At 38.5% G+C, this 23078-nt stretch overlaps 2 protein-coding genes across 6 annotated transcripts in view; both read right to left on the bottom strand.

The window, feature by feature from the left end:
* Rpl32 (ribosomal protein L32) overlaps positions 1-23078 on the bottom strand; it is a 253542-nt gene that overhangs the window by 205404 nt on the left and 25060 nt on the right. The window lies entirely within an intron of this gene.
* Positions 17049-23078, bottom strand: part of E75 (ecdysone-induced protein 75) — a 216823-nt gene continuing 210793 nt past the window's right edge. For all 5 annotated transcript variants that reach the window (XM_072016321.1, XM_072016322.1, XM_072016323.1 and 2 more), the window contains one exon: positions 17049-22948. In XM_072016321.1, coding sequence (XP_071872422.1) covers positions 20987-22948 — 1962 coding nt within the window. In that variant the 3' untranslated portion in view covers positions 17049-20986. The remainder of the gene's footprint in view (positions 22949-23078) is intronic.

Genomic DNA, 23078 nt, shown 5'->3' with positions numbered 1-23078 from the left:
ACACCGAGAACGTTTACCGAGAACCCCATCCCCTGGGAGATTTGTTCGAGGAACTAAGGCGAATTTCGTGTGTAAAACCGAGTTGTGCTCGAAGCCGGTGAAATTGAACTGGCACGCGCCAAACTTCTCTCTTTACGTACGGACACAACAAAAATTTGTCCTTTTCGTTCGGCTGTATTACACGTGTGCTATTTCACCGCAATATCGTGAACATATGACACTTATTTTTCTCTTTCATCGACGGTCGACACGCGGAGAACGAGGGCGAATTGAAACCTGGCCGAAAACCGGATGGCCAGCTTTTTGCGCTGGAAATCCACGAATATTTCGGGAGTCTGTTTTCCAGTCAATTCGATAACGTGTATCTGTGTTTCTTGTCAATTATTCTATCTGATATATCTATCGAATAAATAATAAATATAACAAACTATCGAAATAACTGTATTTTGATATAGATATTCGTTATACGTAATAAAATAGGCTTATTTAAAGAATAGAAATTTTTTGAAATTCGATGGCTACCTTCGCACGGAATGATCGAACTTGTTTAGCATAATAACGAAAGGATGAGGAAATACGGTGTATTCTAGGTTCAACGAGAGATAATATCGAAGACGCAAAAATGATGAAAATCGACGTGATCAGCAAGGAGGTATTAGGTTGTCTGAAAAATGTCCTTCTTTCGCAAACGTGTCTTTTACAACAATGCTCCCTCGTACAAACGTGAAAGCAAGTCCGTGAAATGTCGCGGTGTTTATCTCGACAGAACAAAATGGATCGTACGTAATTCGACAAAATAATATAAAACAAAAAACGTCTATTATTTCCTCATAGAACGAAAGAAACTTTTCGGTTAACCTAATATTATATGAAAATTAATAAAATAAACAACAATATATATTACACATATATTTTGTACAATTACATATATACCGTAAAAATGACAAAAGTATTAAATTTACTAATTTATTTAAATACGCATAGTACGTTTATAAAACGTGTCTACAAACGTTCGAATACTTTGGTGGGCCTGTGCAGCTTCCGTTTTACTTTTCTACGTACACTAAAACTTATTCAATTAACTTTGGCAAATAATAATGAATAATATCCTTTCTAGAAATATAACATTATAAAATCAACGCTTGGTCACCGACGATAAATACCGATCAATTGACCTTGCACGTTTACTCAGATTCATATTTAACGAATTAGAAATTACCAAAGAAATGGCAGTCGTTCGTCTGTATCGATAATTTTGTACACTTTGTTCCACCTCACAACAGAACGAAATATACTACATCATAACGCCTAAATATTACATCAAATTTGCGTACTTTTCCTATAACAAAGTTGTCCGAATCATCGCTGAACATTTTTTTAGTCCACGAGACTCGTCGTATTTTAATCGTCCTAAACGATTCACTGAAACACGGGTCACCGATGACCACCAACGGTTGCAACCAACGTATTGTTCGAAACAGGTTCTACGTCACGCCGATTCGTCCAATGAGACGCGATCGCTGTCGATTCGCGAAGGTCTCGTTCGAGCTTCGCACCCTTGGGCCTCAACACGACCTCAACTTCTAGGCTCTCCCGGCATACTTTTACCGTAACCCTGATCGCGATATTCCATTCCGGCTTACCTCAACACTCTATCTGCTCGGTCTAGATCAGTCAGCTGGATTGAAACGATTCGAACGTCTTGCCCCTTTATTGTCCTTGTGGATCGCGCTGTGTCCCCGATAAATTGTCACGAAACTGTACGCCACATCCATGTTTAACGGTGTAATCTAATATTTCATTTATTTTCTCTCTCTCTCTCTCTCTCTCTTTTTTCCTTCGTCCTTTTCGTCGATTTTGTTTCCACTCGTCGATCAATTTATTGATTTATGATTTTATAGAGGATATATGATAAATGGTTCGTACATAAATATAGATCAAAAAGTCAGGTTTCTATTTCGAAGAGCAAAAGACGAGTAAAGGTAGGATTTGATCTCGTCAGGTTATCGAATTATTATGGAATAAAATATTTCTGTAATTATACTGATTTGATTTCTAATGAACTGGTGTATTGACGTGGAGAATAAGAGAACTGAAATAGACCTCGAAGGAAATAAATTGACAGCGCAATAACGCGATAATTCACGAAATGGGACCAATTTTAGTTCGCGAGACATTAGAACGCAGTTAAAATATTGAAATATGAATTTAAAATTTTATTTCAATTATTGACAGAATTTCTTAGGTGTGTGCATTGGCGTTAGGTTTCTTAGATATCGCAAGTTCCATAGAAGTTAGTAGAAAATATCGAAACGAAAGATTCTCTTATATTTATTCTCTTCCTTCCCTTATACTATAAATATACATATTTATTCCAAAATTTCTTAGGTGTATACATTGACGTTAAGTTTCTTAGATATCGCAAGTTCCATAAAAATTAGTAGAAAATATCGAGACGAAAGGTTCTCTTATATTTATTCTCTTCCTTTTTCTGTACTATAGATATACATATTTATTCCAAAATTTCTTAGGTGTGTGCATTGGCGTTAGGTTTCTTAGATATCGCAAGTTCCATAGAAATTAGTAGAAAATATTGAAACGAAAGATTTTCTTATATTTATTTTCTTCCTTCTTTTATACTATAGATATACATATTTATTCCAAAATTTCTTAGGTGTGTGCATTGGCGTTAGGTTTCTTAGATATCGCAAGTTCCATAGAAATTAGTAGAAAATATCGAGACGAAAGATTCTCTTATATTTATTCTCTTCCTTTTTCTATACTATAGATATACATATTTATTCCAAAATTTCTTAGGTGTGTGCATTGGCGTTAGGTTTCTTAGATATCGCAAGTTCCATAGAAATTAGTAGAAAATATCGAGACGAAAGATTCTCTTATATTTTTATTTTCTTCCTTCTTTTATACTATAGATATACATATTTATTCCAAAATTTCTTAGGTGTGTGCATTGGCATTAGGTTTCTTAGATATCGCAAGTTTCATAGAAATTAGTAGAAAATATCGAGACGAAAGATTCTCTTATATTTATTCTCTTCCTTTTTCTATACTATAGACATACATATTTATTTCTTTATGTTCATCGGATAAACAAATTATCTTCCTGTCAATGAAACATCTTTTTCTTTCAACTTAGAAAAAACGACGAGAAAAAGAAGAGAAAAGAAGAAAAAAAGAAGAGCATGACATCGTCGTTTATACATACATATGTATATACAATATATTTATGTCTTCTAAATCGGTATACGTGATGTTGAAAACAGCGGCGACGAAGGAGCGTCGGGACGCTGGCGTTTTCTGCGCAGATTGCTCAACGACACTCTCGGATCAGGTTCGATCGGGTGTCAAGGTCACGTCGTCGCTTATTTTTACATCTAGATTTCGAGAACTCGAGAACTCCAGGCTTGACGATAAGGGACAGAGTCTCGAGACTCTGACTTTCATCTTTCGCTCTGTTCTGTCATCTCTTTTTATTGTATGGCTTCATTGTGTCTAGTAGATCATCTCGAGAGTTCATAGAATATTCACTATATTTTATGGCGAATACATGTATGTATGTATATATGTACGTCTCTTCGTGATACGTTGTAAATGTAGTCATTTTCTTCATTATAAATATCCTTATTTCGATCCAATAATCCTTGTTTCATTGAAAGTGATGGTAATATTTTCATTTTTATATGGGAAAATAACATTTTAAAAGTATTAGAGTGATTTTATCTAAATTTTTACTCGAAAATTTCTATGAAGAAAAAGTCCGAGATTTCGAGAGGAGACAAAAATCGTTTAACAACAGAAAAGTTCAAACAAAAGAAAATCTTTCAGCAACAAAGAAAAGACAAAAATCCTTTCAAGAAAGAACTCTGGAAATTACGTAAAAAATCCCTAAATGAAATACCAAAATTTCCAAACAGTCTCTAACGTTAATATTCTGATTATTGATTATTAGCGGTTTAATATTTTTAATTAATAATATTTTGTTTCGTGGACTGGTTATAAGTTATTGTCGTGCTTTATAAAACTAGTCAAAAGAAAAAAATGCATTAAATCTCTATACGTTTGTCGCACGTAACCAGCCATAAACGAATATTTTATATATTTTTGTATATTTGTGGAAATATGAAAATTGTCCTTATTTCAAAGACACTAATGTTACTTGTAACAATAATTATCACAAATTATTAGAAATATGATTAATTTGGCAAGACACAAGCAAAATATTACAATTAAGTAACACGAAACTCGATACGGTGAAACTACAAACGATTAAGTGGAAACGGATCGTCTTTGATCAGACATACTTTCAAACCGCGCAGACTTGTGATTCGAGGAACGTTCAAATATAACACTGAAACGTAGATGATTTTTGCGCGAAGTAATTTTACCAAACGAGAGCTTCTCATTCTCTTGAACGACAGAAATAAAGAACCGTCTCGTTTTCTAAAAGTCGTTCGAGTGAAATCTTTCTGATGAAGCGAACGCGACAGCAAAGCGGAAGAAACGAACAGAGCTGTTCCGTCGTCGAAAGCTACAACGTCCTCGATTATAAACGAGAATCGATATGTGTTTTTAGTAAACACGGTTGATTTATTGGCTCGGATTTAAAGTTACATAAAAGATATCGTACTGATAAGAAGCGAGTTCTGAAGATACTCCATTTCGCTTCTTCTATGTTCTACTTTTATTGATCTTTATTTTTTAATCAAAATTCAAACAATTGATCGTTAAAACTGATTTAGACAATTTGTAAAAAGCAAGGTACATAGCTAAGCAATTAAATAATAACGTAAATTTCAACACTACACTGGAACGAAATGATACCGAAATGATTTATCATAAATTTGACTTGTTTATGAATTATTTATAAATATTAATTTCCGTATAATAAATAGATACCTAATTCACTCTATGATAAATAGTACGGTTTAATTCACTGAAATAATCAACATCAATGTACACGTGACAATTACTATTAATAATTCATAAGAATAGAATAATTCCGTGACAATAATATCGTTCAATAATATCCTTAAAAATTCTTTATCTTATAAAATATTCAACAGAAAGTCGTAATACGAGAAACATGAAAAAATATACGCAGCATTGATCTCGTTTTCGTCCCCATTGACTTTGAATCCTGTCCATTTGCGGCCCCCATTCTTCGGCAATTGCATCAGGCAAGTATAGGGTGGAGAATAAAATCCGTAACTCGGTAAGGAGATTTATTTCAGCCAACTGATCCTACGTAGTAGCGGATGATAAACGACCCGTGTCACCGGTAACTTGGACAGCCTGAATTTATTATCTCGGATCAGAAAAAGAGAGAGAGAGAGAGAGAGAAATAGGGAGAGGAAAAAAAGTATAGCGTCTCCCTTCTACTTTTCCGGGAAAATGACGGTAGGCAGGTGTCATTAATCGGCGAGAGAACGCGGAAGACGCGTACAATCGTTTTATCGTGCCACGTATCGAACGTAGAAAAAATAAATGACAAAGGGACCGATGTTTGCTGACTTTTGTTCTTCCCTTGTGTATTTTCGATACGGTCGACCTTCTTTCGGTTGTTGTAGAGATTTTCTCAAGTTTCTCAACTACCAATATTTTTATGTTACGCAATATTAGATCGAGGATCGGCGGAATTAAGGATCGAATTTTTGTTAAGAGATTCCTAATTGCTTGCAATGGTATACAGATTTTCCCAGCCATTGAATTCATATTTTTATTTATTTCACGTGAACACAACTAAGAAGGTAAAGACTAAATAGAAATTTGTTACAGTAAATGTTATATCAACCGCTTTTATTTCAGCATCATTTTTATTCTTTGTACATATAAAATTTCCATAAATACATAAACATCCGCTGGCGAGTTATAATCTTAGGAACTGAAAGGACGAGGTGCGTGGAGAATTTATTCTTATGGCCATAAAATCCAACGAGAACGGGACGATATCAAGCGAAAATAGACACGGAAGTTCCTCTTTGAGATTTCATCCCCTTTCCAAGAAGTGGCTACGATGAAAAAATATGGGGAAGCGGATGGCCAGGAACGATACTATTGAAACCGAATAGGGAGGGTGGAATCAAGGGATGTAAGTGTTCTAGGGTGGCAGAGTATATTCTGGTTGCTGTTGTGTCCAATAAATATTCAAAATGGTGTTACGAATTGCTCTGTAATCGCAGATGTAAATTATAACGATCTGTAATTTTTTGCACGCAATTGAATCATTAATATTAATATTAATAAAATTCAACAAGCCACAAATTACCAGGTATCAGCGTCGATTAATTCTCTTGCGCAATACCAACGAATTTGCTTCATTATAATACGATCATATTGCATACGCTGTATCATATTGCACCGAAATCATTGAAAACACGTTTCCCTAAGGTAGCTATTTCTTAGATTTCCTTGTTTTCCACTTGCAACAAAGATGTCTTCTTTTATTCGAAGAAAATAATTCAAACGGAAGAGCACTAGTAATTCATAGATTAATATAAAACTTTTGTAACATAAATTCTGCACAAACATTTCCCTTCGTTAGAAACAATAAAAATAGACTGCGCTCTCGCACTGTACGTTTCTACCGAATTTCGTAATTACAACGGACTAAAATATTAAAAGATAAAACAGAAAGAGAGAAATGAAAGAAGATGCAAAAGAAGCGGAGTTATCGAAAAGCAACTCAATCGTCCCTTTATTCGCTGTGACGAGGGCAGGCACAGGAGCAACAACGCGTGAACGGTCGTATCGGTCGTATCGGAGTGTCAGGGTGCGCGCGTGCCTCGCCGGGTAGGCGTACGCTCGTAAATCCTCCCTTCGACGAGGGGTAGAAAGATCCGGGCAAGGTTGCTTTCTCGCACGGGTCGTGACCTTGCCACGTGGAGGCTCGTGCACGAGCCACGGTGGGAGGCCTCGAAGGACGAGGGAACGTTCACCCGGAAGAACGTCACGGGCCTAATAAAGGGGAGCGTCGATCTCTCCGACACCCTTCGATCATGACCATCCATCCACGGGCTCGCGAATGTAAAGAAAAAAAAAAAAAGAAAGAAGAGAGAGAGAGAGAGAGAACGAGAGCTAAGAGCAATGGTAAACCCTGGATAATCTCGTCGAAATTGTAAGTCGCCGAAAAAAAGCGGTTGTGGTGCGTAGGTAAGTAAGCTGTTAAGAGGAAGCACGGTAAGAAAACGTAACAAACAGAATGGTCCGAGAGTCAAGAGTTTGTAAATTTGATTTCGCTGATTGAAATTGTATTGCCCGAAGGGAGTTGAGATTTTCCTTCGCACGTTTTTAATTACAGGTTTTACGACCCGTTAAGTATTGCTAAGCTGTGAACGATGTTTACGGGAGATTAAAATGTACAAGAACGATGCGTCTAACACGCGAAGTATGTGAAACGTTGAAAGTTTTATAAGCTTGGTTTCGAGGAAATTCTTCGCTGTTTCTTTTTCCCACGTACCAAATCAGACTGCAAATTTTCCTAAACCCATTTCCCATATGTCGTATCCTAATCATCAGACACCGGAAATAAATTTTGAAATATGTCGTTTTGGGGGAAAGATATTTACCTCGTAAAGCGTGTAAATATAACCCACCAATTACTCACATAAAATGGTCACTTTACTACTCACGTAAGAAAAATGAGATTCGTTGCTCTATAAAAAGAAATAATTTCATCCGGTCATGTCAATTCGACGCTTGAAGTTTTCATTTGTCAGATTTATTTGCGAATAAGATTATTTTCAAACTTTTGTGAAATGGAGCTAGTAATTATTAGTGGCAGTTAAGAAGACCACTGTAATTTTGTCTGTCGCAAATTTCTTATAATAGGATTAGGACGTTTATTAAAATATAACGTTGAAGGATAAAGGACAGTATGATCACATACGATTGACGATGTTACTATATTAAAAAACGTATTAACTTTAACGTATGTTGTGCAAGGACTTCTTTTAAGGGAAAATTACAAGGAAAATCGATGTGACGCTTCGATAACGTTCCTCCACGGACGAATCCCTTGATTCCTCTTGGTCGAGTCGTATTAAATCAACAACCAAGAAAATCGTTTCCAGTCGAGAAAAAAGATCGTTCGAGCGCTAAAGGAGATGAAAACTTCGAATAAGTTACGTTCATAAATTTCAGATTTTTGTTGTAGGGTAGTTCATACGAAAAGATTTCGAAATTATGAAATTTATTTTACAAACGGCATAATAGCATGATTTATCTCAATAAACCCTAACTGTAATTTAAGTTATTAAACTGCGATTGGTACGCAAAAGCTCGACGAAGGTTCCAAAAACGTGCAACGACAGAAATATGATTTAATATAAATTTCACGTGATAACAATCCAAACTTTTACAAATTTATTTTCAAAATGACACAATAACATAATTTGTCTCGATAAATTCTATTAACTGCTCGTGAGTTAAAATATTAAACTATCATACGGTTTTACACAGGAGCTTGAACAACTATCACGAACGTACGACGATAGAAAGGTAATTTAATATAAATTTTTATATAAAATTCCCTGCTTCGAGCTCGTAAACCGTACTACGCCTATTTGCTTTCACAAATAGTATCAATGCCGCGTATAATCTCGATTTTCTATCAGCCTTCGCGTACTATTGCACACACGAGTTGGGTTCGTGAATGACGATAAGAAATTCTCTTTTGATCCAATTTATCCAGCTAAACGTTGCACCGATATATTACTGTTATTTCAGTATAGCATTATTAAATCTCTCCCCAGTGACTTTCTTTACAGCTATTTAAGTTGCAGTAATTATCGTTCTTAACTTTCGTAAGTCGTACACTTAGCACTCGTTTCGTTATAACTTGTCGCGATTCGAACAGTTACACTGTTGAATTTACACTGAACTGTGTACACACGTATTATTACACTGTACTATGTTTGACTGTGACTAAAAGTAGGTTTAGTTCGAAAGAAGATTAAGTGTTATATATATAGCATTCCTTATTTCTAAACTGTGAATGTGTATGGCAATTCATATTTTAGTGGATATAAATAAAAAGAAAAAAAAAAAAAAAAATATGGACTTTAAGCAAAAATTTCTTTCATTCGGAAAATAGAACGAACATTGTTACACTATACTATTACATTTATATCTGTACATTTAACTATGAACGTTTGTATTTTTCTTCTGTTTTTACTAAGCCAATTTAAACCTCTGCGAAAAGGTCACTTAGACTAACTGGAAATTTATTTACGGTATGATTAATATAAGGTATGGTAATTAATTTATTTACGTAGTTCGTTAGACTAATTGGTAATTTATTTACAAGTCGATATTTGATATTAAAGGTAATAAGATGAAAATACTTTGGTAAGATTATATTACATAAAGATGTAAATTAGAAATAAGGTAACAATTAGATCAGGAAATAAAAATAGGTTTAAAAATTTTCAAATGAAAAAGGCACGAGATACATAGCTGTGATTATATTCTAATACGTAATTCTGTGATCTCAGCTATAGCCATGTAAATGAATGTCCTTGGTAGCGATTTCTTTGCTCGGCAACTGCCTACGTTGATGTCTGCTCGAGAGTCCTTTTTGTGAAACCCTTTTCTCTCGTCTCCTTTCTACACCCCATCTAATAAACTCGTTTTGGTTTCGTGTCAGAACTTCTAAGGATATTTTTTTCGTAGCTCGCTGTAACTTTTATCAATTTTTGTTCCAAAAGTGGAAAATAAATTTCAAAAGAATTCGTAAGACATCGATTGGAAATAAACGTTTAAAGATACATCTTCGAAGAAGAACGACTGGGAACGAATTTAAAAAAGAAATTTCCGAAGGTTGAATAGAAATGGGAAATTTCTCTTTTTCTTTCAATAAATAATAAAATACAACAGCAAAATTTGATGTCGCAATTTATTACAGAGTGGTAGTATTTCTCTACTAAAAAATGTAGCAAAAGATATAGAAGACAATTTTGAATTCAACGAGAAGTGATTCCTCGTAATCCGAGAATTATCACGGATTAACAAAATAGCATCGCGTTATCATCGATTGACGTCTTGATTCGATTTTTTGATTATTGAATTTTCAAAAAACGCTCGCTGAAACATTTGAACGAGAGAAAAGCACGATATCGTCAATTACTGTCGATTTTGTGACTTTTATGTTATCTAGTAGCTAACACAGATACTTCACCATCGGGCAGCTAAAAACGAGAATAACCTGTCAAGTTCAAAATACAAGGTTTTTAAAAACATGTGATAAATCCGCGAGGTTTTTTTTTTAGAGCTAGCGACTAAAGTTACAGCAATGTTTATGAAATATTTGAGAGTGGCAAATATACATATTTAATTGCAAATCAGAATAAAAATGTAGGCCCCACGAAATGGGATTTGCTGAATATAGCATAATGAATTTTTAAATTGCTTCCTTTTAAAAGAGCAGAAAACAAGGTTTACTTGGTTTTTTCTTTCTTATCTTTATCGAACTTTTATCAATTAAATTTTTAATTACCACAAGACATTTATACAAGCTACTTAACAAATAATAACTTGATCTTTTTGTACAAAGATATCTGTTCATTCTTTCGGGATAAGAGTAAAATCATATGAATGAAACACGGGTGATACGAGATGAAAAATATCCACAATTACCATCGAATGGGAAAACCAAGATAGAAAAAGAGAAGAAATTGTCACGAAATACCCAGACAAGCCAGCCGAAAGACTTGCATTAAAAACAATAAAAATCATCCGACTACAAACGACAAACGACACGCGTCATTCGTCCGACAACGAACGAAGCGCGAAATAGAAAAGAACTGAAAAAAAAGGACGGAACTAGAAGAAGGATAAAGATTATTGTACAATATTCGGACACGTTGTCGATAAAGAAAGAAAAATCCATTCATACAGCCTTTTCGGATTACACGAAAAATCTCTACGATTAAAATCATCCGCCTACAGAAATCGACGAACAAACAGCAAAAAAGAAAAGAAGCGAAATCAAGGCGAAGGTGGAGGAAGAATAAAAATTATTACAAAACACCCAGACAAGTTATCTAAAGAGAAAGAGAAATCTGTTCTTTCGCGATCACGTTAAAAGGCGAACAAAACCGAACGAACGGACAAGACGAAATCAAAAATAAACAATGGAAGCAGAAGGCATAAAAAAGCAAAGGAATAAAAATAAAAAATAAATATTGCAGTGAAAAATCACGTGCATCAACGTTTCTCGTCGCTTGTCGTTCCACCGCGAGTTAGCGAGGCAGAAGAAACGAACAAAAAGAAAAGCAAGAAAGGAGGGAAAGATAGCGAGACAGCGACAAAAAGGGGGTTGGAGAGGGAAGGCGGGAGGGAAGATAGAAAAAGCAAGGGGGAGGACAAAGTGTCTCGCACTTGCATCCCGTAGGAGGCGCGGTTTGCGCTCGAAGCGGAAAGAGCGGACGATGCAAAGTCTCATTGAGATCCACATCCGCCGCCTCGTTGTCTCGCGCATTGATAAGGGGGGAGGGTTTCTCTCGCGCAAGGGGGGATGCTCTGACCGTTCTCGAATGTGTCTGCGACCTCGCTCGGACCTTGAACGCGCTCCTTAAGCCGAGCAGAGCCGGCCGCTTTTATTAAGCCAGATTCACACGTCGACCCCACTGTTTGAACAGTCTGGACGCTACAGGAACTAGTTTATGGTGGGTTAACCTCGCAATTTTCGACCAGTATGACGCAAGATTTTTTGAAACATATTTAGTCTGCCACATTGACCATTTTTCTCGTAGATTTTCAGATAAAAGTAACAATAGCCATCCGGTGTGAACATCCCGTTTTGAGTCAAATTACAACACTTTTTTGGCGTGTCGCGGAATTTTAGAAATTAGTTTATGCGCGAGATGAAAAAGGGTGAAAACAGCTGGGTTAATGCTTCTTGATAAGAAACGTCGGGCTGCTTCGATGAGCACCTTAGAAAATATACGAGGCCATCTGAAAAGACGAATTCGATCTTCACAGGACTGATCGACGTTAATAACGGTCGTTAATAAAATGTATCCACGAGGCTATTCACTCTATTTTTATTTGGAAGATTTTTTAACGAGAGCAACAGCATTGATGTAGACCAAGATATTAATATCAAGCGACTCACTCCGAATACATATGTATTTCAACATAATTATTAATATAAATAATTTATAGGATTGAATGATGCGAGAAGAATATAGACTGCAGAATGAACTTTGATTTATGTTCTGAAAGAACTTTGACGGTAGGTGTAATAATTATTAATCCGTGAATGTTTATGTAAATTCAAATTTTTAAGAGCACTAAACTAAAGAAATGAAAGAAACAAAGGTTTCTTCGCTCACTAAATACCGTTAACTACACTTCAGATGTAAAGAAGCTAAACAGTACATTGTACTTAAAAAACAGAAAAATTTAATCTGCATAAAGAACACTTTTTCTCGTTTCACAATAGTAAACGAATAAAGTGGTTTGTCCACGATTAAGAGACGCATGAATCGAGCTTAAAACGCTCAGTCAGCGGTTAAAATAGGGAGGAGGAGGGCTGGATACCGGACGAATCGTGGTGTGTGCGTCCATGAGGACGTCCTGGAGGCTAAATCCCAGTCTGGGAATGTAGTGCGTTTGCCCAGGGACAGCACACACGGCCAAGAGTGGCAGTCAAGGGTGGCCTCGAGTCGGCTACGTCCGCTGGAACGACTCCTTTGAGAAGACAATGCCCGACATCGGTCCGGCCGATAATTGAATTCCGAGTATGAACGAGCTTCATGTGCAGCTTTATGCCGTTTCTCGCGGCTCTCGATCTCCCCTTTCGACGCCGTGAATCGAGACACGATCGAATGGACAATTTCGTTCGTCCGCGTTCGATCGATTCAAACGCGATGATACGTACTGCGTGTCTTCGAAGAACTCGAAAGACGAGCAACAGAAATAAGAAAATCTTCGATCGTACGTAAGGCTGAATTTTCTCTTTTCTTTTTAAGTGTCTTGAAATAGTATCCTATCTCTGTTCAGAATCTGAATCCGATGTATTAATTACATTCGTAAAAGGAAACTAGTTAACGACGGACAAAGTAAGAAAAGAAATTGCAAAGTGAAACATTTCAGGATAATTTACAAGTATCCTGTTGAAAGGATACATCTGCAATTATATTAGGTTTTCCGAAAAGTGTCTTTCTTCCGCAAACGTGTTTTTTACAATAGTGCAGCTTCGTACAAAGGTGAAATCAAGTCTGTGAAATGTCGCGGTGTTTATCTCAACAGAACAAAATGTACGTAATTCGACAAAATAATATAAAACAAAAAACCTTGTGCGTCTATTATTTCCTCATAAAGCGAAAGAAACTTTTCGGACAACCTAATACTTTGGATCTTATATATTATAGGATCTCTTTTTTATTAGAATTTTTGCAGCTTCATAAATGTTGCAAGAGGCTTACGTTGTATAGGAAAATTAGCCCTGATAGTACAAGGTGCGTGTACAAATATTATCAAAAATTGGTCAGACGGAGAATTTGTTGCGTGTAACGAAGAGTGGTGAATTGAACTTTGTAGATTTGTTAAAACCCATTTTCATTTCATACGACTTCTTCTTCGAGTTACTATTCGACGGATAAAAACAAATTCTAGTTTGAAAGTAATATACGTAACAACCGAAATTAAAGTCGTACTGTGCGACAAGCAGCAACGTTCCATCTAAACCTAGAATTAAATAAATGTCATTTGCAACTTAGTTTGCCATTCTACTCATTTCTATTCCCATCCAATTTCAAACAACCCACCTATTCCACCGTCTCGTATGATACTCCAAAATCTAAATTAGCCATTGCTGCACGATATTACCTCATCCGCAAGGACTACGAAAGATGTTGGTACGATGTATGTATTTACTACGACATTCACACATTGATCAATTAGGTCTAGCATGTTAAATTTCTTAGTAGCACTTTCATAGCAGTGCAAAAAATCAGTGCCATGAGAATGAAATGAGGGAATCTGATAAAAAGATATTCTTCAATGGAAAATGAAGCTGATATACAGCGAATAGGAAAAATTAAAAAATTGAAACACGATGAATTTTGGCAACTTTTATGCTAAAAGTTTGTGCTAAAAGTTGCATAAAATCGTGTATTCTGTGGCATGTAGCATATTTATCGATTACTCTTGTTAAATATAAATTCGTATCATAGAATTACGGTGTCTTTACATACCTTCATGTGTTTACGATAGAAGATAAAAGGAAGCTTAACATTGATACACTATGAATTTTCCGCATTCTTCGGCTATTATAACTTTAATACTAAAAGTTTTTTATATTATTGGTAACAGTCGTATTGCATGTATTATATATAATATCCCGTGTATATACGTCATATTTATTCGTTGCTCTTATTAAATATGTTGAAGTAACTACTTCAAGAAAAATTCTACGTCTTTATTTACGTATATCCGTGACCTGGAGACTGCTAAATATTCGCAAAATATTCTAAATAAGGAGCGATGCATATTATTGTATCCTTGGATATACAGTATGTTTTGGGTTGCAAGGTCTAGGAACGAAGGAACTAATAAACAGATTTCTATTTATGTTCCCTGTAGCCTCTAGCCCAAGCTATAAGGTTAACTTTTTTTGGTAATGTCCTTTTGCTATAAACATATGAACGTGCTCGTTATCATTCCATTGTATTGTAACACTAAGAGAGTAAGGATCTGTATCAGCATATACTTATACATTATACTTATATCTTTAATTATTTCAATATACTTTTCTATTACAAATTCATGCACTCGTTCTTCAATCGGTGAACCTCAACTTCAACAAAATACAAACCCATCTTGTAATTATGTTATGGTGTCTTTGTAAGCATCTGATTCTATAAATTTTTTTCCGCTCACTGTAAGTACTAATACCATTCTTCTAACTATTATGTAAAATATAATTACACAAACAACAGTGCGAATCAAAGAAAGGAACGTACCAGGTGATGAAGTAAAATAAATAAAAAGCTAAGAGAAGAGATCAAGCGGAACAAAGGTGAAAACGAGGCGACGCACCCGGATAATTCCGTCGTTACGAGTTCTGACGTTCGTTCCACCCACGACTTTCTCGTCCCGTGGCAATCAGAGTAGTTTGAAAGCGGGGGAGCGCGTGCTTTAATACCAGTAGATGCACTCCGTGCTCGTATAATGCAACGTTAGGTAGGCGGGGTTAGGAAACCAGCCAAATGGGGAAAAAGAGGGTAGGTGGAAAGTGCAGGAAGCAAGGGGTAAAGTTAGCGATAGGACACGAAGAGGTGAGATAGGTTGCGTGGCAACCGACGCCCACGAAGTGCCACGCGCCGTGACCCGCTATGGGAATTCGCTGCTAGTTGGTATCATTGCCCCGTTCGATTCCTCGAAGAATCCTACACCAACCCCGTTCCTTCACCGTGCTTCGAAACCCCGGCCAATTATGCAACACAGCTCGCGCAACGATTAATCCTTGTGATTCACCCCGTGTTTACTACCGGTTTTCAACTGTTAAACAGGTTTATTGGTTTCTTCTTCCTTTTTCCATTTTATTCCGTTTCCTCTTCTTGCCTTTTATTTTTGGCTGCAGCACACTGCGGCTATTTATGCAAATTCATAATTTTATGACTGAACGAATGATAGAGGTACGAAGTATTAAAAAGTGGAGCAGCTAAAAGTAAATGCTAATTGTTTTGCTTATTAAATAACGTAGATATAATTACAATATTTCATAGAAGCGTGGGACAAAAATAATGCGGATATTGTAATCCACGTCACCGAGTTCAATTACTGGGCTAATAAGGTGAAATGAATAAAATAAGCTGATACTGCTAAAAATATTTAATATAGAGTTAAACTGCGAATATTTATTATTTATGTAAATTCGTATTTTTATGAATAGAATTCAAAAGGTGGAACACCGGTGGATAATAATTGTTTTGTTTCTTAAATATTGTAAATATGGTTACAATATTTCACTTACATGTATCGAGCATTTCTTTTTTTTTTTTTTCTAGTAGGCAGAGCCTGTTTCTGAAATGTATTGAAATATTCAGGGGTGATATTGCACGGCACTAAAAACTAAGTTGCAAGAAAACGGGCACTTAAGGAGTAACGTCGCTTGCGTAAAATATTTCCGAATTTCGAATTCACAAATGTGTCTTGTAACTTCGGGGCGAGAAACGAACTACGTGATACGAGGACATTTTTAAAACGATGCTTAAATCGTTTTAAGAGCATGGCTTCAATTTTAAATCCTGTTCCAGAAAAAGAAGAAGATAATGGAACAATTAATAGACGATACTTTGTTTTTCTGGACGACGAACATCGAGAAGAAAATTCTCCTTCACTTCTAACTGGTGTACTTTCTGCATCTTATGAAATCGATTCTATTATCATTTCTTAACAAATCGTTCCCAATAATCCTCTTTGTTTTTCCCGGTTTGAGAATAAATAAATAATTTTAATTCTATGTACCATGATTATAACTTAACAAATACGATTTGGAGATGATGACGTTAGAAAGAAATTGCCAGGTATAAAAGAAAAATACAAAATCGATGCTTTATAACAAAGAAATTAAAGCGGAAGTAATTTTTATTACTTATAAAAAATATCTATAACATGTAGAAATTTAGTTAATGCGTTTACACTACGAGAATTTAGCGATCATAAATTTTCCTAAAAATTTCCACAACATTCTCTTAAATATCATTTTTCTTTTTAATATATTAAGCTATCAAATAACTTTCATCGAATATTGTGTACCAGAAAACAGTCCCGAAATAAAAGTGTCTTTCCTTTGGATTAACAAATTTCCAATTCTTCCAGTATTTCCTCGAATACTTTATATATTACCAATCGCTTATTATGTAAATGCAAACTTCTACAGTTTTAAACCAGAAGAAACCACTATTTTCGTAGAAGCAAAAACTTGAAAAGGGAGGAAGCGATTGCTCCGAAAAGTAGCCATGAACCAAAAGGTGGATTTTTCGGGATAAGGAATAAACGCATAAATGATAGACAAGATATTCTGTATAATTCACCAGACAATGTTTATTCAGACGACCTCACAACTCCCAAGCGTACAAAACGACGTGCTCACTGGGCAATATGCGGGGCTGCGTTTGTATTCTTGCAATTGTAATACAGTACACTTTCGGTATGTTCATTTTTCCGTACAATGTTTTTTTCTTATTTTTTATTCATTCCACCATTCAATATTATCGTTTATTATTATTATTATGATTTTTTTTTACGTTTTCTCTTCATCCCTATATCTTTGTTGTTTTGCGCTCTGTCTTGCACTGTTTCTCTCTCGCTCTTTCTCTCTCTCTCTCTCTTTCTCTCTCTCCCTCTCATATCAAGTTTCCACCAAGAAACAACAGCTGCTTGCATCCTCCTTTTCTTAATGGATAGAGAAATATATCATACTTTATGTATCGTTTACTATAATAATCATTATGTGTAGTTTATGCATAACAAGTATTACGAATATCAACGCTAGTTCGCTTGCGGGGACATATCCAGGGTATTGAGGACAAGGATTGTGAGAGAACTCGTTGGGAAACTTGGACATGGAAAGGACAATTATACTTGGACGAACTGGGGGATTTGCTGAAGAGACGATAGCGATTCGATCTGTGGATAATAGCTTGAGATACGGAAAAATCGCAGCCAGTGTGCACGTAAACGTACGCTTGACACGGCTACGACGATACGGATGGACAACTGTTCACATGGCTGGATTGCTCTCTAAGCGGGGACTGGCTAATATGCTGCAGGAAGGAAACAAGGGGATGTTCGTTTCGTAGAGGTTATCGATAGGTGACAGCAAGAAGGATTCAAGGGTCAAAAAACGAGTCAAGGGAGCGTGGTGTACGTGTATGTTCGTGTGTGTTATGTGTGTTGCGCTTTGTGATACACAGCGTAAAAAGGGGAGGGAATGACTTTGTCCTCGAGTACAATAAATACACAGAGTGGTTTCACTACGAAGCTTCTTCAAGGTTGTGTGTAAACGTGTGTGAATTTGTCTGCGTGTGTGGATCGAGGGGATTCGAACGGTGCTGCGCTCAAAAAAAGTAGCGAGACAACGGTTTTTATGCGTGCCCATCGAGCAATTCTTTTTTTTTTCGCGTCACTTTTTGCCCTACCATTTTTCATCCTATCACTTCCTTCCTCTTTCTTATTCTTGTTTTACTCGCGTGTATGATGTTACCGGTTATCGTTTCTCTTTCTCGCGTTGTTCTTCGTGTTTCGAGCTGACCTATGCGTTTTTTACTTTGCTTCGTGTCTATACGCGTGTGTGTATATATGTTTTATGTGGTTTTGTTACATCAAAGCGTGTGTTTCTTCGTGTATTTTCTCTAGGTTGTTGTTGTTGTTGCTGCGTTTTTCTCGCCACGATTCACTGTTTTACATTCCATTATGGTTTTTTTTTTCATTGTGTTCTATGCCTTATCTCTCTCCTGCACCGATATGATACTTCTCGGTGTCATACTGTACTACAGGGGGCATAAGGGGGGTGGGGCGGGCGTCTCAACAACACGTCGGGGGCGACCCGCCGCGTATATAACTTCGCACTGTATGTTTTTTCATCTCTTTTACACGCTTGTTCGCTCTATATTTTCCCCTACATATTTCTTTCTCGCTCTCGCTTTCTTTCCTTTCTCACCGAGCATTTCGTTTTTCTCGAAAAAAAAAAAGCAAAAAACTCGTCCACTCGCGCCTTTCTAGGACTTAACCTTACGAATCTACTATTTACACTGCGCCGTTGTTACTTTGTATGGTTTCTTTAACGCCGAATTATTACACCACGCGACTTCGCTTTCCTCCGGATTTTCTTTTCATTTCTTTCTTTCCTCTCGTCGTTTTCTATCTTTCTTTGTCACTCTTCGTATTCTCTGACTCTCTACTTCTTGCTCACGCACACACACGCATCTCACACGCTCTCCTATCATCGTCATACGCGTTCTCCGCCTCTCCTCTCCGTCTCTCTGTAAACGTGTCTTTTCTATGGCTGTATCTATTCCTGTATATATTTATCTGTCTATGTATTTTCTTTAATCCATCACTATCTTGCAACGACACGCGACACCACGTGCGAGCACGCTCCGTCGCATGTCTTTTTTTTTGTCCCATATCTCTTTCTTCCCGTTTTTTTTTTCTTTTCTCGCGGGCTGAACAACACGACTGTTTAGATGATTTCTCGCAAGTTGCTTCGCGATAAGGAGAAACAACTCGACGCGACCCGAATTCTGAGGTTGACATCAGAAGTTAAAGAGAGATGGTTGATTTAAAACTCGTTTATCCGATGGAGACGAGAGGCATGATACGTTTTACGGCTTATAAAGGTACTACGTACGGTTGATTGCAAACTCTGGAGGCCGCGACGGGCCGGGTCAGTCTCATATACATGTTCTGAATGAAACATCGTCTTTTTTTTTCATTTTCTACTATTTAAAACCATTTTAAAATGCGCGCTTTCCCGACTGAAGACACACAGTCACTCGATCTAAAAAGCCGTTTGTTTTTACCTCTTCCTTCTTTCTTTCCTCGGTTTTTCTTCGCTTCAACTTTCCTCCTTCTATACATATATCTTTTATCCGCGTCTTCGTGTTTTTACGTTTTTTATTATACTTTTGTTGCGATTTTTGCCCCGACTCACTTGCACAAGCACGCTCACGTTCCATTCGTTCGTTTCTGTTGCTCTTATTATCGCTTGTTTTTTTTTTGTGTGTGTTTGTTCCTGGTCGATTTCATGCACGCATACTCTTTCTCTCTCTCCCTTGCGCTCTGTGTTTCTCTCTTTCTCTCACATTCGTACGCTCGTCTTTTTTTTTCTTTCCCTACGCGCACATACACAAGATGATAACGTTTCTTTTTTACGATTATTATACCTTACACATGTTACAATAATATTAATTACTTGTAATAATATTCAATAATTATAGTAGAGTAGATGATCGATGAATGAGGTGGAGTACTGTACAGGATGCGCGATTTCCATGATTATCACATGTAAGATAGATTACTCAATTTTTTCTGTAACATTCAATCCTCCTCTCCTTCTTCCACTTCTTTTCCTCACCTTTACTGCTCCCTTTTTCTTCTTCTTATTTCCTTTATTATAAAGGGGCATCGACACGCTATCTCTCAAGATCGTCTAGACCAGATAGCTCTTCTTCTTGTTTGCTGTTGTTCTCACAGTTTTGTCGATAAGGTGGTAAGGTGTAGGTAGATGGGTAGGTAAGCTTCCGTTTTTAGGTATACAGATGAATCCCAAAGAAGCACGCAACTCTCCGTGTTTCCCCCGTTCCCGGTGGCAACACACCTCGAGATATCACTTTCTCGAGTGTGTTTCGTGACTCGATCCACCCATCATCGTCCACGGTCCATAGATCGCGACACGTACTGCCGGAGAGCGCGGAAACAAAGAAAACAGACAGCGTCCTCCCATGCACTTTGCACTCCCAAATTCGTTCTCCGTCTTCCTGATCGCGTAGACACGCCTATTACATTATATATCAAGTGTCCGCGAAACTGGTTCAGAATGTTTCGCATTTTGCCATCTGGCCACCGTATTCTCCCTTTCCGTGTGTCTCGCGCAATTCATTTTTCTGTTCTTTTAATTCGATAGTTTAATAGTTTAAATTAATAAATTATTTGGTTTATCACGCGCTGCTGAGCGTCCTGGCACTTTTCCATGGTTCGTGTCTTGGGAGGGGAGCGGCGCATGGCGCGCGCGACACAACTATACACCACCATTGTTGTACCAAAAAAAAAAAAGAATTTATCGCGACGAAACACACCGTCCATCTGTGACGTCGCTTCGTTTAATAGGTGGGCTGCGCTGCTCCGTAGACGCCCTAACTGCGTTGTCGCGGGACTTGGCTGGTATAGTGAGGAGGATGGGGGCTAACAACGTCCCTTCATCCATCACGAGCAACAAGACACGTTTAGGAGACCACTATGCTTCGAGAGACAACGCCTTGCACGGGCCTACCAAAGGCCTGGGCGACGGGGACGGTGATTTCTTCGACAAATTCAACGGTTGTTGGCTGTCCGCGATGTCCACCTGTAGCTCCATCATGTTGCTCGGGCAGCCGGACAGGACGAGCGTCGCTGCCGTACTCGAGGCAGGCCGTGGACTCGTGCTCGTACTACTCGTCGCCGCCGCGGATAAGTACCTTGGCGACGAAGCCGGCGAGTTCCCGACCATGAGGTAGTCCGAGGAAGACTGTTGCTGTTGCTGTTGTTGCTGCTGCTGCCGAGCGCCCGTCGTCGTTGTAATGACGGACGTAGCGGGCCATCTGGTTGTCGAGTAGCTGCTGGTAGCGCACTGTAGCAGCCCTTGAGATCCTTGGGGTGAACGGGCGGTGATCGTGGTCGTGGAGGCGCACTGCTCCGCCGGCGAGGGCGATGCAGTTGGCGACCTGGGACTCGCCTCTCCGCGCATGATATAGTTGTGAATGATGTCCGTGCGTTTCAGTTGCTCGGCCGTCATTCGTGGACCCTCCATCAGGCTTCTGGCTAGCGTCGAGTGCGTGCTGCTCAATAGACTGGCCGTTTGAGGACATTGAGCTTGTACTTGATTCGACGGACTTCGAGCCGGTGGCGAGGTTAGGTGAAGATGAAGTTGCGACTGCGTGTGCTGCACGATTACTGCTGGCTCAGCTTCTGCACTGTCTTTCTGACGTAGCGCGCGGAACTTTTTGTGAGGCTTGTATGCCTCGTCCATCAGAGAATTAGTATCGTACAACGGAGGTGCTTGAAGTACTCGTTTCAGCACGGGCATGTCTTCAACTTCTTTGTCCTCGGAACGGGGACTGGAGCAGACGGAGGTCGGTGCACTACTGGCACTGCTGCTTGCTGGTTTGTCTGGCTTTTCAGTGCCTGATTCGATACCGCTGTCGCTTGGAGAGTCTAGTTTACGGAATCGTGGACACTGAGGTGGCTGAGGCGTCTTCGAGAGAGAGGCACGATGTAGTTCATCATCGCCGGAACTCGTACTTCCTGAATTCGCTCGTCGACGATGAGGACAGAGACCGCCAGCTAGGGTAGCAGCTAGAAGAGGAGCGCTGGACGCGTGGTGACCACTTGGAGGAGCCACGTGAGGGTACTCCGTTATAGAAGCGACTTCCGCGCTTTCAGTGCTCGACACGCTGCCTAGGGGACTCTTTACGGCCTCGTCTAGAGTTACATCCGAGGCTGAACCCCAAGATGCAGGTGGTTCCTCCTCCATGGGCCAATGTTGTTGCTGCGGTTGCTGAGCGTTGATCACGTGCTGCGTTTGCTGTTGCTGTTGCTGGTGCTGTTGTTGAGCTTGCATTTGCTGTTGTTGCTCGGTCATTTTAAAGGCCAACAATTTCTCCGAGTGAAGAGTGTTCAGAGTTCTCAAGTCTGGGATCTTTTTCAGCAGTTCTCGCAAGATATCCGGATGCTGAGGATGATTCTGTGCCAGGACAGTTTGAAGAGCGTTCCGTAGTTTATTGTGCATGCGCTCGACCAGCTCTGTGTTGCGTAATCCTGGTCTATCCGCGGCGATCACTACTACCGAACAGAACAGTCCCAGCTCCGCGTCCGATAGCCGCAAGGAGTTCACCCTCTCAGCGAAATCGAACATCGAGTCCATGAGAAATCGAGCGTTACTGGTATTATGGATCGATTCCCGTTTGAGCACCTGTCCATTTAGACAGATCATGCTGTTCGTTTGAGCGTCGAACATACAGGCCAGCCGTACTAACAACACTTCGAACACGCCGGCCTTCAACAGCGTGACCTGGTCGTCCTGTGCCAGTAGGCTAAAGCCAGGAATGCGTTTCGCGAACTCCACCACACCACGTATCGCCGGTGAGAACCTCTTCGAGAAGTCTTGCAACAATTCTTGCTGCCCAGTCAACGGTTGAGGATTGGGGTTTAGGGGGCATGCCTGCAACCGTGAACAAATACCGATTCTAGATTAGAATCTCGTAAATTATTATACGTATAGAAAAGTCGTAAGTGTTTCGAGCACGATTGGAAAAAGCTTAACTTCCTCGTTCAGTCGAGGACGACTGGTT

Source organism: Bombus fervidus, chromosome 14 (genome assembly GCF_041682495.2).
Source record: "Bombus fervidus isolate BK054 chromosome 14, iyBomFerv1, whole genome shotgun sequence".
NCBI lineage: Eukaryota > Metazoa > Arthropoda > Insecta > Hymenoptera > Apidae > Bombus > Bombus fervidus.
The sequence above is the reverse complement of the archived record's forward strand: the minus strand, read 5'-3'. Positions and strand labels throughout refer to the sequence as shown.